At 31.6% G+C, this 18576-nt stretch overlaps 1 protein-coding gene and 1 long non-coding RNA gene across 2 annotated transcripts; both read right to left on the bottom strand.

Moving 5' to 3' along the window:
• Nucleotides 1-11325: 11325 nt before the first annotated feature.
• Nucleotides 11326-12428, bottom strand: LOC128290165 (uncharacterized). Its single transcript, XR_008279806.1, has 2 exons — nucleotides 12332-12428; nucleotides 11326-11512 (listed from the first exon to the last, which is right to left on the bottom strand). It is a non-coding gene; the product is annotated as an uncharacterized LOC128290165 (long non-coding RNA).
• A 3446-nt stretch (nucleotides 12429-15874) lies between these two features.
• On the bottom strand, nucleotides 15875-18131 carry LOC108481829 (pectate lyase-like). Its single transcript, XM_053024877.1, has 4 exons — nucleotides 17758-18131; nucleotides 16664-17366; nucleotides 16339-16581; nucleotides 15875-16216 (listed from the first exon to the last, which is right to left on the bottom strand). The coding sequence occupies exons 1-4, from the start codon at nucleotides 17946-17948 to the stop codon at nucleotides 15989-15991; spliced, it is 1365 nt and encodes a 454-aa protein (XP_052880837.1). The 5' UTR covers nucleotides 17949-18131; the 3' UTR covers nucleotides 15875-15988.
• Nucleotides 18132-18576: the final 445 nt, after the last annotated feature.

Raw genomic sequence — 18576 nt, 5'->3', positions numbered from 1 at the left:
GAACGCTAAATAACGGGGCCAAATTAAAAGCAAGAAAAATCTGATTGCAAACACCTGAGAAAGCGGAAGGGCTGATTGCGCAAATAGCCCTTCCGCGTTTAAAAACACGCGGATCCTGCTGGGGCGGGTCGGGTCGACCCAACCCACCCTTGAAACGACGTCGTTTTATTGGTTTGGGGGGACCAAAACGGTGCGTTTTGGTCCCCTATAAAAGCCAACTTTTTTTTAAAATTCATTTGTATCAGGGGGAGAGAAAAAAAAGGGGAGAAAGGGAGAAGAGAGAAAGAGAGAGGGAGAGGAGGAGCTCGTGTAGGGCTTGCATCAACGGATCGCCACGAGGTCCGGCCGGCGGTGGCCAATGGCCACCGCGTCTGATGGCGGAGAGGTAAATTTTTTTATATTTTATTTTATGTTTTAAAATATTATTATTTATTTATTTATATGTTTATGGGTGTAAAAAAAACAGATTTAAACCGAAAATAGAAATAGAAAAAAAAATCACCTTAGGGTTTTGATTTCCGATTTTTGACTTGTTCATTCACTGATTTTGGGTATTCGGATCTCTGCCTTTTGATGTTAAAATCGTAGTATCAATTGTTTGCTTTTTGTTAACAAATCGAAAAAAAAAAAAGAAAAGAAAAAAAAGACCCATTTACATTCTTTTCTTCGGGTTTTTATAACCCTTCTACAAATATTAATCTATTGTTTGCGTGTGCTTGTCTGATTGCGAGGTGTGGTGGCGGTGTTGGTGGTGGGGTGTCGACGGTATGGGACTGTTGTAGTGGGGGTATGGGGTTGCTTCATGGTTATGCACAAGTGGGGAGGCAAGTGGGATGTTGAGTAGGCTAGGGTTTCTGAAACCCTAAGTCTGGAGTTTAGGCTTCTGGGCCTGGGTCAAGTGTTGGGTTTTGGGTAGTTGGGCTAAGGTTTGGGTAGGGGTTTTAGTGTATTAAAATGGATCAATTGGGTTTGGGTTGTAAAAGGGGTAAATGGGTTTGTAATGGTTTTAATTAAAAATGGGTTTGGTATTAGTGGGCCAAAATTGGCCTACTACAGAAGCCTTGTCATATTTCTTCTTTTTCTATTTAAGTTTCGTTTGTGTGTTCGAGATTTTTCCTCATTGGAGTTTTGTACTAACAATTTTAAGTTTATTTTATGATGACTACCATAACATATGAAAATGAAACACTAAGAGAGTTGGTTTTCAACTTTGTCAAACTTGATCGGTTTGATGGTGGCAATTTTTGCAGAAAAAGATGCACTTTTTATTAACAAGTTTGAAGGTTGCCTATGTTTTGGATACTCTAAGACCGAAAGAGAATGAAAACAAATTTGTTGTTGCAACCCGAGAAAGGAAAAAATGGGACAATGTTGATTTCATGTGCATAGGCCACATATTGAATGGTTTATTCGATGGTTTGTTCAACACCTACCAAAACAAGGTCACTACTAAGGATTTACGGGACAAATTGGAGACAAGATACATGACCGAAGATGCTACAAGTAAGAAATTTATTGTCAGTCGTTTCAATAATTATCATATGGTTGATGGTCATTCTATTATGGAACAATTTCGTGATATTAGAAAAAAGTTGAATCAATTTAAGCAATATAATATGAAAATGGATGAAATAATTGTTGTATCCTTTATAATAAACAAACTTCCTCCATCTTAGAAAGACTTTAAAAGAAGTCTAAAACATAAGAAATAGGAAATATCTCTTGAGACTTTGGCAAACCATCTTCATCTTGAAGAATAATATCGACAGCAAGATCAGAACTTAGATTTTGGAAATGCCAACGTGCTTGTTATGGAGGAAGTAAAAACTACTAAATCATCCAAGAGAAAGTTCAAATAGATTGATAGAGCACCTCAGTTAAAAAGAAACAAAAGGGTTCATGCTATCATTGTGGTAAGCCGGGACATTTCAAGAATGAATGTCCATTTTTAAAGAAGAAATCATCTTCTAAGGCTGATAATAACAAAAAGCTCGTTCCAATGATATCTGAAATTAATAGGGCACAAGATGATAATGCATAATGGATTGATACCGAAGCAACCAAACATGTATGCAAAGACGAAAGCTTGTTCACAAAGTTCACACAATGTGAAAATGACAATGTCTTGTACATGGGAAATTCTTCCACCACAGCAATTAAAGGCAAAAGGTCTGTCGAACTAAAATTCACTTTTGGAAAGGTTTTAACCTTGAATGATGTATATTATGTACCAGAAGTTAGGAAGAACTTGGTTTCAAACTTGTTTTTGAGGCAGATAAGTTTATTTTGTCCAAAGGAGGAATTTTTGTAGGGAAAAAGTATATGTATGAGAGCATGTTCAAACTCAATATTATTAATAAGAATAAAAATACTATTTTTACTTATATGGTTGAATCTTCTTGTTTATGACATTATAGATTAGGTCATTTGAATTATAGAAAATCGAATGACATACATAAGTTAGATTTAATTCTGTTTTAATAATAATATTGAAAAATGTAATACATGTATGTTGACTAAAATTACAAGAAACCATTTCCCTAAGGTTAAAAGGAAAATAAAGTTGCTTGGTTTGATACATAGTGATTTATGTGACATGCATAATACTCCTACATTAGGTGGAAAAAAATATTTTGTTACTTTTATTGATGATTATTCTAGATATTGTTATGTATATTTATTGCATTTAAAAGATGAAACGCTTGATAAATTTTAAAGTTTATAAATCTGAAGTTGAATTTCAGTGTGAATCATTTATCAAGTGCTTAAGATAAGATAGAGGTGGAGAATACTATAATCCAAGTTATTTTGAATCTACTAGAATTTTCCATCAAGTTTTAGCCCTTTATACACCACAACAAAACAGTGTAGCTGAAAGGAAAAATAGTCTTAACTGAAATGGTAAATTCAATGCTATCATATTCAGGTCTTGGACAAGGTTTTTGGGGAGAAGCTATTCTAACAACTTGTTATATTTTGAATAGAGTTCCTAATCAGGAAACAAAAATAACCCCTTATGAACAATGGAAAAAAAAAAACCAAACCTTAATTATTTGAAGGTTTGAGACTATAGAATATTGTTAAAGTTCCAACACCTAAATGTAAAAAGTTAGGTGAAAGAAAATTGAATGCATATTTATAAGATATGCACATAATAGCAAGGCATATAGGTTCATGATAATTGAACCAAATAATTCAATTTTAATTAATATTGTTATTGAATCAAGAGATGTTATTTTTTATGAAAATAGATTTAATTCTATTTTAATACAATTACAGCCACAACAATTGATTCATTTTTCAAATAAGAATGAGATTCCATTGGAACAAATTGATAATAATGATGAATCTTGTTAAGAATTAAGAAGAAGTAAAAGAATTAAAAAGGTCGAATATTTTAGACCAGGTTTCATTACGTTTCTTGTAGAAGGAAAATGCGAAAGTATATGCAATAAGATACCTTATTATTATAATACGAAATTTGATCCTATTACATTTGAAGAGGTACTGAAATCTCAAGATTTTGCTTTTTGGAAGAAAAAAAGGAAATAAATGATGAGATGGATTCAATAATGGGAAATCAAACTTGGATCTTAGTTGATCTTCCACTTGGTTCCAAACCAATAGATTGTAAATGAATCTTTAAAATGAAAATGAACATCGATGGAACCATTGATAAATTTAAAGCAAGGTTGGTAGCCAAAGGTTTTATACAAAAATAAGGTATTGATTACTTTGATACCTAATACTCTAGTAGCAAGAATTCCTACAATTAGACTCTTAATATCACTTACCTTAATATATACTTTGGTTGTTCACCAAATGGATGTTAAAACTGCATTTTTAAATGATAAATTGGAAGTGGAAGTGTACATGGAACAACCGAAAGGATTAGTTGTTCCAAGATAAGAGCATAAGGTTTGTAAGCTTGTTAAATCTCTATATGGACTTAAACAAGCACCAAAGCAATGACACCAAAAGTTTGACAAGATTGTTTTAGCTAATGGCTATAAAATAAATTAATCTGATAAGTGCATATATAACAAATTTGAAAATGGAAAAGGTGTTATAATTAACTTATATGGAGATGACATGCTTATTTTTGGCACATATTTGGAACAAATAGAAAACACAAAGAAATTATTGTCAAACAACTTTGCTATGAAGGATATGGGTGTAGTAGATGTTATTCTTGGGCTTAAAATAACCCGAGAGGAAAGCACTATAACTTTATCAAAATCACATTACATTGAAAAGGTGCTTAAAAAGTTTGATCTTTTCAATTGTATACCAACATCTACACCCATGGGTCCTCAAATAAAATTAGTATCTAATATTGGTAGGAAAATTCATCAATTGAAATATGCAAGTCTAATTGGTTGTCTTATGTACATAATGACTTGTACAAGACCAGATATTGTATATGCTATTGGAAAATTGAGTAGGTATACAAGTAATCCCATTAATTTGCATGGGCAAGCTTTGAATAGAGTATTTATGTACTTAAAGAAAACTATTAACTATAGATTGTGTTATAATGGATATCCTTAAGTTTTAGAAGGGTAGGATATTAGTTGGATTACAAGTTTGGAAGACCATGCATCTACTAGTGGATGGATCTTCATTTTTAGTAGATGAGACATTTCTTGAGGCTCCAAGAAACAAACATGTATTACTAATTCCACCATGGTAGAAACATTTACTGCATTAACTGCTACATCTAAAGAAGCTGAATGGTTAACAAATTTACTTTATGATGTACTTCTATGGCCTAAGCCAATTTCACCTATTTCTACCCGTTGTGATAGTGAGACTACTTTAGCAAAGGCATATAGCCAAGTATATAATGGAAAGTCTAGACACATTGGATTAAGACATAACTATGTCCGACAATTAATCTCTAGTGGAGTGATCACTATTAATTATGTGAGGTCCAGTGAAAATTTGGCAGATCCTTTGACTAGAAGTCTTGCTAGAGATATAGTCAACAAAACCTCAAAAGCGATAGGACTCAAGCCCATTAATTAGAGTCACCCGTGATGGAAACTCAACTCAACACTTTGTATAACATCATGTCTTGAGTTCAATGAGACAAAGTATATCATTAGTATGTGACTATTAACACTATAAATAAATCTATCTAAGATTAAAAGTGCTAGGTACATGTAATGATAATGGAAGGATGAGTAATGTACTCTTAATGGACCCATAACACAAATATGTTAGCGTGTTATAATTATGAGAACACTCTTGATAGGATCTACCTATGTAAGTGGAAGTGTGGCCACTTCTAGGAGCTCAAGGGCTTGTCTCGGTAACACTCATGAAAAGAGGCCAAAGACAAATGGTTATAATAGTATCCCTGGATACTATGCATTGACCGATGTTGAAATTATTGTGTGAGATGTGTTCGGTTAATCAAATGGAATAGATGGTTCAAAGCTTATTATACCATGCAATTCCGATCAATTTTAACATGTTTTCACTAAGTGAAGGTTCAATCGTAAGATACCTTCATTTATGCAAATTGATTTCCAGGAATATCAAAATATAAAATATTTTGAAAATGGGGGGGATTGTTGGAACATTTTCAAATATTTATAGTGTTCCACTAACTATAAATGAATTGGTGTAATTAATCAAAAGATAAATATTTTGGTCATTGGCCAAAAGTTATATGATTTGATTTTTGAAAAGAATTATAACTATTCAAACAATATTATTTGAATAGTTACGATATTAAATGAATAATTATGTGTGTTTTAAAGAATTATTATTCGAAAAGACACATATTGAAAGATGTCTCTATAAAGAGACATGAAAATTCCTATAAATAGGAATGAGATTTCATTTGGAAATTACACCAACAAATTCTGAAATTCTTTCATTCCTTCCTCCATTTTCTAATATTACTAGATTATTTTATAAAGTATTACTATAGAAATTCTTTGTAGAAATTGAGTTTCTTGTTATACATTGCTTAGTGCTTAGTGAACTATTCTCGTCAGTACAAAATACAAATAGTCATTAGCTTCATTGTATCCTCGAGGTTAATTTGCTTGAAACTTTTTTGCATACCGAAGATAGATGGGGGCGAATATAACCTTAAAGATAGTGACTTGATATACACTTTGGAGCCTTATCTTATTTCTTCTTTTCCTGTTCGAGTTCTGTTCGTGTGTTCGAGATTTTTAATCACCATATTTTTGTACTAACAAGGGTTGCATCAACAAAGTTTGAACCTTAGTCACTTGGTGCTAAATAAAGGATTTAATCAATATTCCCGTGAGATGTGGCTTTTATAATTTAGTATTTATCTCTCACATTAAGAGGCAATGTCTAAGAATTTTATTTAGTGCATAGATAAAACTGTAAAATTTTGATGACAAAGCTAAAAATTGTAAAAGTAGGTGGTGGTTTATATGGAGGAGTACCTGGGTGAAGGTGAGGAAGGAGGTTTTCTATTAGGAGAGTTTAGGGTTGAAGGAGAAGACTGTGTACGTGAGAGTGTACGAATTGTTTGCATGGTCCTTTTATAGTGGAGACAAGCTCAACTATATGTGCTAAGGCTATTAACACGGAAGTCGGGTTTGATACTCTTGGCAATGATGGTGATGTTACATTCTAGGATAAGATACATTAACACAGTCGTAGTAGAAACACGTAGTTTCAAGGTTTGTTGGGCTAAGGTTCGCAAATCACTTCAAAGTCTGTTGATTGATAAGTCTACTATGTATAATTTGCCAAAATGTTAATTCTATTGGGAGACCCATATCAGATTCCCTTTGAGTAGACTATGAAATCTGATAATGAACCCTCTCAGTTTTCTAATCTTAGGTTCCACTTTGGGCATGGTTTTTGTGAATGCAACTATTTGATTAACACTTTTTTTTACTTAAATCTGTTTGTCAAATGGGTTTAGGTACATATAGGGAATTCAATTCGTTGACCATCACCTACACAACAGGTAAGCAGCATTTCCTTGATCCAAACCTGTTTGTTGAAACTAGAGAATGCCAACAGATTCCACTAAAAAAAGTAAGAAGTTATTCAAAAGGGTATAAAGATGTATTAAATGGCATAACATTTATCCACTCGACGCATCTTTTTTATAATACAAGAGACTACTTTTGTGATCAAATATGCTAGTCATGGTCTGTCGCTTTGACTTAAACAATTCTCTTCCACTCCACAGTCCAACTATATAATAAATTCACAATGAAAAGCTTTTTTAATACTCCAACTATTTAATAAATGCACACTGCAGTTTATCTCTTAAAATTATTTATATAAATAAAACTTAATTAAAATTTGAATTTACGAAAAGTTACATTTCTTTTTTTGCATAATAATATCAATCACTTGACTTTATCATCTGATTGTCCTAACCAAAATAAACTATTGCCTCAAAGTCGGCAAGAAAAGGGTAGTACATGTTCCAACCTCGATGGTGCAATTTAATAATAAAAAATACAGAATAGGATAATGAAATTTTGCTTTGCTGATGATAATAGTCAATTCCTTCGTCTTCGTCAGCTTGTAGCCGCCAATTTTGTAAGGATGTTTTACTTTTAGAGCGGATTATATTTAATAATTTTATTATCATTATTATTTTTACATTCACTTGTCATTTTTATGGCTTAACAAAGTATATATCACAATTATTATGTTTATTCAACTATAAATGCATTATTTAATACTACAGTTTTAAGTTTTTGAATGTTTTACAACTTAATGCTGCCATATGGGTACAATTTTGGATCTATCGAAACAAACAAATCTCATATGATTAATTCATTTCTTAATGCCAAACTTAAGCATATGAAAATGGCTTAAAGATTTTATATTATCATCAGGCAAAGACTTCTTTCATGGGAAACTTTATTAGGAAGGTCAAACTTTTTATTTTCATCATGCTTATATAATAATTGCTTGTTTTATATGTCACATCTAATACTTGTAGATTATTATTACAATCCATATTTAAAGTTCATGTTTACTTTTCTTAAATATATCATTTCTAAATATTGAACTTGAGTACTCATATTAAAAATGTAATGTGTTTTACCATTGCACTCAACCACTTATTAGTAATATACATAATCTTTTAATCATAAGAAAGGAATTTTTTTAAATATGAATATATGCATATTAAATATATATTAATATGCGGTAATCACTTTGAAATCCAAATAATACAACTCTTTTCAATCTCATAAATTTCATATATTGGATTATAATATTTCAAGATAAAATGTTTAATTCTGGCTCTTGAGGTTATTAAAGAAAATTAATCATGGGATTAGCACCCATAGACTTAGTTGTTTGGGCCATTAAAAGGGGAGAATAAGAGTTGGTGGAGTATATGATCGCATAATTGGCCAACTCGCTGCCGTCGCAGTTTATGGATGCCAACCCACTTCAACCCTTTGTTTTATACTAGCAATAAGTAATGGGTTTGACCTTATTACTTAAATTATTAATTGGTGCTTGGCACATGATCACCACTTCACATTTTCTTCTTCTAAAAGTTTTCATACTGTGAATTAAAATTTTAAAATTAAATATGAAGTAAATATAAAATTCAAATCTGTAACTTTTTTTTTCTTTTTCTTAAGTTGGGGCTATTTAAAAATATGTTTTTATTTATTAATTTATCCTTTTGCTGGGTGGCCTTTGGAACCGACTCTTGTTATCTGTACATTAAAATTTCAAACTTCTATAGTATATATTATCTTCGTTTTTCTCCACAAATTTGTACTAATTATAAATATTTTATCTTCAATTGATGACAGAGTACTAAAAAGGTCATAAAAAACTATAAATAAATGAGTGATCATCATGAATCATGAAATTCTATAGTAGAATTAAAAGAAAAGGACAATCTATGACTTAGGTAGGATACACAACACATACTGCAACGACAACTAATCTTCGACAACAATGCTCATTGGACGAGCCTTTAGCTCGAAGCAATTACTTAGACAAATCTGAAAGGCAACGTCTAGCAAAAGACGTTAAAGAATGGTGCTTACGGAGTGGTAACTCTGTAGTACCACCACACTTAGATAGAACAAATTTTCAATGCTGCAAGAGGAACGTAGGATAAGACAAATTTAGATCTAAATTCTGAGCACTTTAACAGGGAATTTTACTAATTCTTCTTTTACTTTTGGAACATTTTGAATAAATGTTTAGATTTATTAGCATATTTCTCTATAAAAATGTATATTTATTTACATGTGTCAGATTAGTTGCATAAGAATGTGACTCGAGGAGACATCGAAATATATTTATGCCTTTGAGATGATGAATATGTGGCAATGTAAGCTTTTCAAACCCATATGTCGATTCGATGTGGTTGATAATTTTAATTGATGCCTCTAGGTTGTAATTGGAACGTTGGATGCTTATATGATCTTAATTTCATGGTCTTCTCTATTGATATGCTCTTGTAATTGGTTTTAGAATTTTTGAGAGAACAATTTTGCTAGAATCATGTTGAAATTTTGAATTATTTTGAGCTTGAGTATTGGATTGAATATTTATGAATGTGCTTAATTGAATAATTTTGATGATGAGCATGAGAATTGATTTTCTATTGTCTATTTCATGAGCTTTGAAAATAACTAGTGGCTCGATGAGTAAACGGGGTAGCTATTTAGTTGTTATTTACCTTTGGGTCAAAAGGTTCAGTGTTTCCTAATATACACCATTGATGTAGATATGACTAAAGTCAAAGACTTGTTAAGTTTAATTGACCGAGTAATTTGGGGTAGATGTTTGGGCTATCATCTATGCTCACGTTCAAAAGTGGCCGACCTAAATTCAAAGACAATAAAATAGGGAGAATTCAATGGTTCGATTATTTAAATTATGTTTTAATTTCATGCTAATTGATAAACTTTTGTAATGAAATTGAAAATTTTTGTTTCAACACTTTTTGCTCAATTAAAATTATGAAATTTAGAGACCTAGTGCCTTTTCAAAGTACGTTGAAATTTGAATATGTTGTCTTGATTTTCCTAATATATTTTATGCATTGCATGTCGTTGGGGAAAGAGATTACGTACGAGTGCAAAGGTTCATTAGTTTCGATTCTTCTTAGGTGTATGGATTATTGTTCTTATGTCTTGTTAGCAAATGGTATTTCATTTGTGTACATGAAAGTGTATTTATTTATCTCAATGATTTGAAATTATGTTTTTACTATCAATTTGAGTTGAGTTCTTTAGGTTGCATTCATTGTTTTGCTTGAGCAAAAGTAAGAGTTTAAGTGTGGGGTGTGATAAGTGCTAATATTTCATATATTTTAGGCACTTATATTTAGCATTTCATTTGGTCCTTAAATGAAATGTTGCATGTTAGCTTTCTTTGTATAATTAATGTCTCATTTTCATTTGTTTGGATTTTTATTTAATTATGCTTGATTGTTATATGATTTTAGTATTTGATAGTGAATTACGTGTTTTGTAACTTGGATTAGACCCATGAGAGCTTAAGGTTCGAGTTTGAGGATAATCAGTAAAGAAACGGAGTGTGGAAAACAAATCGACTGCCCCCACTTCGTAGCTGGCATGTAACGCCCCCACGCCCGAGACCGTCGCCGGAGTCGAGTATGAGGTGTTACTAAGCTTAATTTAACATATTTAGAACTTTGGATTATTTATTTCTACATTCACAGCTTTTAAGCTACTTGCATCACAGTCACAAGAAAAATCATATCTCGAGTTACGAAACTCAAAATCAAGATCCGTAAATTTTTCCTGAATCTAGACTCATATACCTATCTACTAATTTTTTTCTAGAATTTTTGGTTGGGCCAATTAGTACAGTTTATTAGTTAAAGTTACCCCTGTTTCAGGACTTGACTGGTCTGACCTCTGTTTACTACGAACCATATTTCTCTCTGTAAAAAATTAATATGACTATGATATTTGTTTCTACTAAAACTAGACTCAATAAGGATTCTGAGGATATAAAATACACCACCTAATTATATCTTTACAATTTATGGTGAATTTCTAAAGTTGGAACAGGGGATTCAGAACTGCTATGACTCTGTTTCACTAAAATTCAAATATCGTCTAACATATAATTCCTTTACTTGTTTCATTTGTTTCATGTGAAACTAGACATAATAAGCTTCAATTTGATATGTAGTTCATCACCAAATTCAATTTCTATGATTTTTAGTAAATTTTCAAACTGGAGTCAGTGTTGCTGCAGTATTCTGTTTATGGCAAATTTCATCCCTTTTATGAGTTTTTATGCACTAAGTATCTTATTAATTTTCCTTACATCAAACATAATCTAAACTAACCATTTTCATAATTTATCATTATCAAGCATTTCCTCAACCATTCCATCACCATACCATAAGATCATTTACACAAAAAAGGTATATTGCTATACATGCCATACTTAAATTTACAAGCCATTACCAAAAGTCTTCCGGATAGTGTGACTGAGCCTTCGACCTATCCCGACTCCTGAGCTGGCTTGTCCAAAACTACAATGAGTAAGAAGGAGGGAGTAAGCATAAATGCTTAGTAAGTTCATATGCAAATAATAAGTAACATAACAAACAGTCATACCAATCAACATTAGCATGCATCACTAAAACACATATCACATTTTTAATCATTTTTCATCATCTTATTACCTTATCGTGGTTGTATCAATACTCAACCCGAGGGTTAAATACATACCTGTCCAAAATATCCATTTCATATCACTTACCAATACGTCTCTTTACATCTCGAATATTCCTCCATTTGAGTAGAACTTTACCCGTTGAACACATCGGAATATAATTCAGATACATGGATAATTTGCACATAAGTGCCACATATGTAATCAAGAAATCATGTAACCCGCCCCTAAGTGAACTCGGACTCAACTCAACGAGCTCGGGCGTTCGCATCCATAAGTGAACTCGGACTCAACTCAACGAGTTCGGATGCCTAGTTACATCTCACGAACTCGGACTCAACTCAACGAGTTCGGACATTCGCATCCATAAGTGAACTCGAACTCAACTCAACGAGTTCGGATGCTCAACCATCCTAGTGACATGTCACTTGTATCCTAATCTATTCCTAAGGTTCAAACGGGCTTTTTCCTCGAACACTTATCCTTGCCGTCTTCCGTAGAATGCCGAAATCAATACTCGGTAACAATTATATTTAACAAGTAGCTCACATAATTTACATATTATTTGAAATTAACCACAAAGCATACATTTCATAATAAAATTCAGCATAACATATAATTAACATCAATAACTTAAAAATAACAATTATGCTACTTTATTTACACATGAACTTACCTTGGTACCAAAATACAAAGATTTTGCAATTTAGTCCACAATCTTTTCTTTTCCTCGATTGAGGTCGATTCCACGTCTTTCTTGATCTAAAATAACACATTTAGCTCATTTAATACTCACATTATCAAATTAATCCTTAACTCAAATTTTGGCAAAATTACAATTTTACCCCTAAACTTTTGCATATTTACATTTTTGCCCCTAGGCTCGGGATTAAATTTTATTCCTTATTCTTATGTTTTACAACATGCTGATCACTTTTCTCTTCTATGGCAACATCAAATTCTCACTCTAATCACTTTTCTCTTCTATGGCAACATCAAATTCTCACTCTAACATGTACTTGTGACTATTAGGTATTTTTACCGATTAAGCCATTTTTCTCGTTTTTGCTTAAAATCGAGTAGTACAAGTTGTCTAACATAATTTAAAACTTCATATTCTATCATAAAACATCAAAATACACAAATTTCACCTATGGGTATTTTTCCAAATATAAACCCTAGGTTAAATTATTGTTAACATAAGCTTTATCGAGTTACCGGGATCTCAAAAACGTAAAAATCATTAAAAACGGGGCTTAGAATCACTTACTATGGAGCTTGGAAGCTTGAAACAAACCCTAGCTATGGAGAACCCTTGAAATTTCGGCCTAATGAAGAAGATGGACAAAAATTGGCTTTTAATTTTGTTTTTAATTCATTTTAATAACTAAATGACCAAAATACCCTTACTACTAAACTTTCCAAAAATTCCTTCCATGTCCTAAATTTGTCCATGAACTTAAAATTCGTCAAATTGCTATTTAAGACCTCCTCATTAATATTCCAAAACAATTTCATACTAAAAATTTCTAGAATGCAAATTTTGCAACTTATTCGATTTAGTCCCTACTTTCAATTTAAGCACTTTAGGCATAGAATTTCATCACGAAATTTTCACACAATCATGCAATCATATCATATTCATCAAAATAATTATAAAATAATTATTTCTATCTCGGATTTGTGGTCACAAAACCACTATTCCGATTAAGCCCTAATTTAGGATATTACATGGCACCCAGTGCGCGATTGAATGGCACTATGTTAACGCCCCTTGTGCCAAGCTTTGGTGCCGGCCCCTACACCCCAAGCTTCGAAACTCAACCTTTAGCCCAATTAGGGCTAAGCGTTCGATTGAATCGAGTACAAATTTTTGACTTAATCAAGTTCACAAGTCTTGTTTTATCATCCTAACTCAATTTAATTTTTTTTTTCAAATCGATTTGAGTGAAATGAAATTCGAGTTAAGTCGAATTGAGTGAACTTGTTCGAGTTAAATTAAAAAAAAATTTAAATATGTCAAATAAAAATATTGTTACACTATAACTAATTATATGTTAGAACACATAAATTTGAAACCATATATATTTGAAAAGTTTTTGAGCAAAATAATAATAATAAAATAAGATATTGAGTATGATAAATTTGAATCATTAAATAGGTCCCAAAATTATTATTTTAGAATATTTTTATAATTTAAACTTTTTATATTTTTATAATTTTTTAATTTTTAAAATATAAATTTTGAAAATTTTATAAATATCTTGAATTTTTAAAATTAGTTTGAATTATTTTGTATTTTTGTTTAGAGAGACCAATTTGCTTATTTTCAAAATTGACAGAGACCAAAAGGGTATTTACACCAATCTGTTATTCAAGTTATTTGAATTATTCGAATTGTGAAATTCAACTCGACTCGAACTCGAAACTCAAATTGAGCTATTCGAGTTGACTCAAGCAATTCGAATAACTTGATTTGATTAACTTGAAATTTGATTTTTTATTTTATTTTTTCGAATCAAATCGAGTTTTACTCACCCCTAAGCCCAATGCCCTTGTGCCACAATTTGTGCACCCCTACACCAATCCTAACGCCCTAGCACCAATGTATGTATTTTCTTTGTGTTTTGTCTAAGCTTTAGGGGTATTTTGGTCCTTTATGAGTTCTACAACTTCAACCAATCTCTTGTAACCTAATTTAAGTTAACTATACAATATAAATAGGATATTTTGGGCTTGAAGCTCTTCTAACCTAATTTAGGTTAACTACACAATATAAATATGATGTTTTGAGAGAGAGTGAGGGAGCCTTTGGCTACTCTCTCATATTATAGTTATTTTCTTATTTATTGCGTTTTTTCAATTCGTGATGGTCGTAAGTAGAAAGTTCATATTCTTTAGTCACTGATAAACAATTTGTTGGATAATACTCAACGCAATTATCACAAAATATACAAATTCCAAAATCAATACTATAATTAAGCAATCGTTTTTTTCGAATATCCGTTTCAAATTTCCAATAAAAAACGGGTAGATCTATAGGGCATACATGAACACATACTTCACAAGCAATGCATTTATCAAATTCAAAATGGATTCATCCATAGAAACGCTCTAATGTGATTAATTTTTCATAAAGATATTGAATAGTTACGAGTAAATGATTTGTGTGGGATGAGGTAATCATGAAACATTGACCAATGTACATTGCTGCTCGGACTGTTTGGTGACCATAATTCATGAACCCAGTTACCATAGGGAACATATCGTGAATATCTATGAATAATTTTATGTTTGTTTCAAGTCATGAATCTCATATTCTTTTTTTTCTTTACAGTGAAAGAAGTTGGAAAGAAGTTGTTAATAATAGATTACCGAGAGAAATAGGTAAAAGAAATCAACCCTATGGTTTTCTAAACTTAATTTTCTAGTCAAAGAATTATCGAAGTTTGATTCAATAAATTTGTGAAACTTTATTTTTCTTTGTTCTTTATTAGTCACGCATATTCTATTTTAATTACAATTATTCAAGTTTGTTAAAGATTTGGTGGATATTTGATAGCTTAGAACGATTGCCTTGTCAAATAGAATAATTAAATTTGTAACCGTTTAAGTCATTCTAATACTAGTGATGAATTGCATAATTGTTTATATTGTAGTTTATGATTATATGTTGTGGATGTGTGATTTAGCATAAATATACCCCTTTGAGGTGAGTTTGTTTATTAGAATTAGGTCCTCTCATTCGTAATGTTGCCGATAAGTTGAATGTTGGGAATTGATTTACAAAGTTATTTATTAGCAAGAGAAGTAATCCAAACAAGTTGCCTCTTGGTTACTAAACAGGTAAGGAGAGATTGTTTGCCCGATGTTGAGTCAACAACTAAAACTAATTTATTAAAGGTATTGTCGTTATCATTGGGTCAATGATTGAATCTATGAATCAAATGGATATTTTACTTTTGACTAGAGTTTTTCCCGTTGATTTTCCAAAACTTTTAATTATTGCATTTATCGTTTTGTTTTTAATTTGAATTTAGTTTTTTATTTCCTAAAAACCTCTCTTTTATCTACTTGTTTTTTATATAAGGAATAGAATTATCACTAATTTCTATGGATACGACCCCTACTTGTCACTTACTACTAATCTTATACTTTTAAGTACGTTTTATTTTTGTAGGTCTCAATAGCTTAACATGCTAGTAATGCAAGATAAAGATTATTGGAATTATATTTTATTATAATTCTATATGAGTTTTTTTTCCATGTATCAATTCTTTTTTTTTTTACATGTTGGGATTTTTTTGAAGATTGGTAAAATTGAACATCACATCTAACATTTGATTCTTTTTCTACAGTTAAGAGTCCCCGCGAAACGAGTGAGTCTTCTGACATATGCTCCAGGTTTGGCTTTGATCATTTCCTTTCTGTTGAATTTCAAATGGGGTGGCGAGAGTGGCCCAGAAGTTCTAAAGGTGGCTCCATTAAGGAGTACGTCTCTTTCTGATCTCCATATCCAATTTTTCCATTCTGACTCTGATGCATAGAGCCTATTGGTTACCTACAAATGTGAAATGGAAAAAAAATAATGGTATGATCTCAAATATATTTTTGGTCACATGTTTATCATGCTTACAAATGTAATGAATGTTATCAATATTGTTTAACTATATTTTGGTTTACCTCTTTGGCATTGGGGTCATGCGGAGCAATGAACCTGTTACCTTGGCTGATAATGGTGGGATGCATGCTACCACCAATAGCATACATTTTCCAATGTGTGTAGTCATTGTTAACAACATGAAAGAAACCCCATCGACATCTAGGCATTCTTTGTAATAATTCCTTGCCAAAACGGTTGAATGCTATTGTCACTTGCATGAATTTATCTTTAGAATAGCTATCACTTGCTCCTAACAACATCACCTAAAAGACAAATCCATGAACGTGTAATAAAAACTAGGTGACAAATTGTGTAACTTGTTGAGTATTTTAAGGCAAAACTTACAGCATCGTGATGGGTGAAATGGCAATTTGAAACGGTGATGGCAGTTGAACCCTGGATTGCATCAATAAGCCCATCATGGCACTCAGACATAGAAATGTGATCAAGCCAAATATTTGATGATCCAAATATGGAAATTCCATCTCCATCACCTACTGTTCTGTAACCAAAGTGATCTTCAGAGTCCCTGATTAGGCCACCGGAACTTGGAACAATGCGATGGATATGAATGTTGTGAATGATGACATTGTGCACAAATTGAAGTGTAATTCCAGCTCCATATGCTATATGAACATCTGCTCCACGGCCATCGATTGTCTTATGACTTTGAACTATTAGCTCTTGTGACAATTTGATGTGCATGGTACGAGCAAAAATGATCCATAATGGCCTTTTTTGGATCACAGCATGACGTAAGGTTCCTAGTTTTGGGTTTAGAACATCATGATCAGAATTATCTGTCACCAAATAATACTTCCCCTTACTTCCACCATGAGTTCTATGGCCAAAACCAAGCACACATTTTGCCAATCTTTTACGATTTTTGGCCCAGTTCTTCTTACACCGCCAACACCTATCAATTGGATTGGTCGCCATGCACGGACCAGTGTACTTCTTGTGTTTTCCTCTCAAGTATCTTCTTGTGTTGTTAGTAATACCATCCTCAAAATCTATGGTTTGGTTGGCACTAGTTTCTTTAAGAAACCTGCAACAAATTGTCCAAGATAATATATGATGCCTCTATTTAAAATAAGTTAATAACAAAGTTTCAAGATATTGCAAATAGTGGTTGTGGCTCTCAAGCATCTAAATTATGAAAATTTGATCATTACAATGAAGGCGTGTGATTGTTGTAAGCTAATTTGTAACCTAATAAGATTATGAGTAACAATGTTATAGAATACATGCATGAAAGATTACTAATTGGAATAAAAAATAATGAAAATGAGAAGAACAAAGAGTTTAGCTTAATTAATTCATGCATATATTCTTAATTGTTGATATTCAATAGGATAATAGTTCAGCTTTCAATATCTCTACCTTATTTTCTTATCCCTAAACTATGAACTTTTTATATAAAACATAGTAAGATTTACTTGTTAACGTTATAGCTCAAATTATTGGTGACGTTTTCTGGGTTTCGCTCATAAGTTGCCAAGGTAATATTCCATGCTTCTTCCTCACGTTGCTTCCAAAAGTCATCAAATTCAGCAATATTTGCCCATAATCCTGGAATTAGTGCGGCAAACGAAAAGAAAAAAGCAAACCTCACTTTAGTTACCTCCATTGTTATTTTCTTACGATATGTTTCGTTTCTTCAAGGTATATTTGGGTTTTCAAATCGATGAAGATGATGAAACCCAAATATACCTAGAGCTAATCTGGTTGGCTAAAGCCTTGTTTATTTTGATGGAGACAAGAATTTTTGAGTCGCCTTAAATAAACCTTCCATGAAATTATATGTCTCTAAAATTATGGTACCTGACTAACCATCAACCAACCAATTTATGTACAACCTAAAACTAAACTTTTCCCCCTAAAACTATATGCAAGAAATTGGTTGGCTTTCATACCTTGTTTTTAACATCAATCAAATGAATACGTCAATTTACCACAGGTGACGCTCTCTCATCTTTTACTTAGTTTTTAATTATCCATTAAATTTATTTATTTTAATAAAATCAAATCATCTATATCATTAAAATTTTAAATAAAAACAATTTCTCCTTCAAAAACTTCCTAAATTTTAAAACTATTGTGATGGATAAATCACTAAATTATAAAAGAAATTAATTTTTTTCAAATACTGCTAAAAGTTAACAAGGGAAGAGAAAATTTTCAAAAATTTAAATATTATTTAATTAGTTAATTAAAAACCAATTGTGTTTAAAAAACATTATTAGATTTTATAAGGT

The sequence above is a fragment of the Gossypium arboreum genome, chromosome 1 (assembly GCF_025698485.1).
Source record: "Gossypium arboreum isolate Shixiya-1 chromosome 1, ASM2569848v2, whole genome shotgun sequence".
In the NCBI taxonomy this organism is placed as follows: domain Eukaryota; kingdom Viridiplantae; phylum Streptophyta; class Magnoliopsida; order Malvales; family Malvaceae; genus Gossypium; species Gossypium arboreum.
This window is presented reverse-complemented; position numbering and strand designations above follow the sequence as displayed.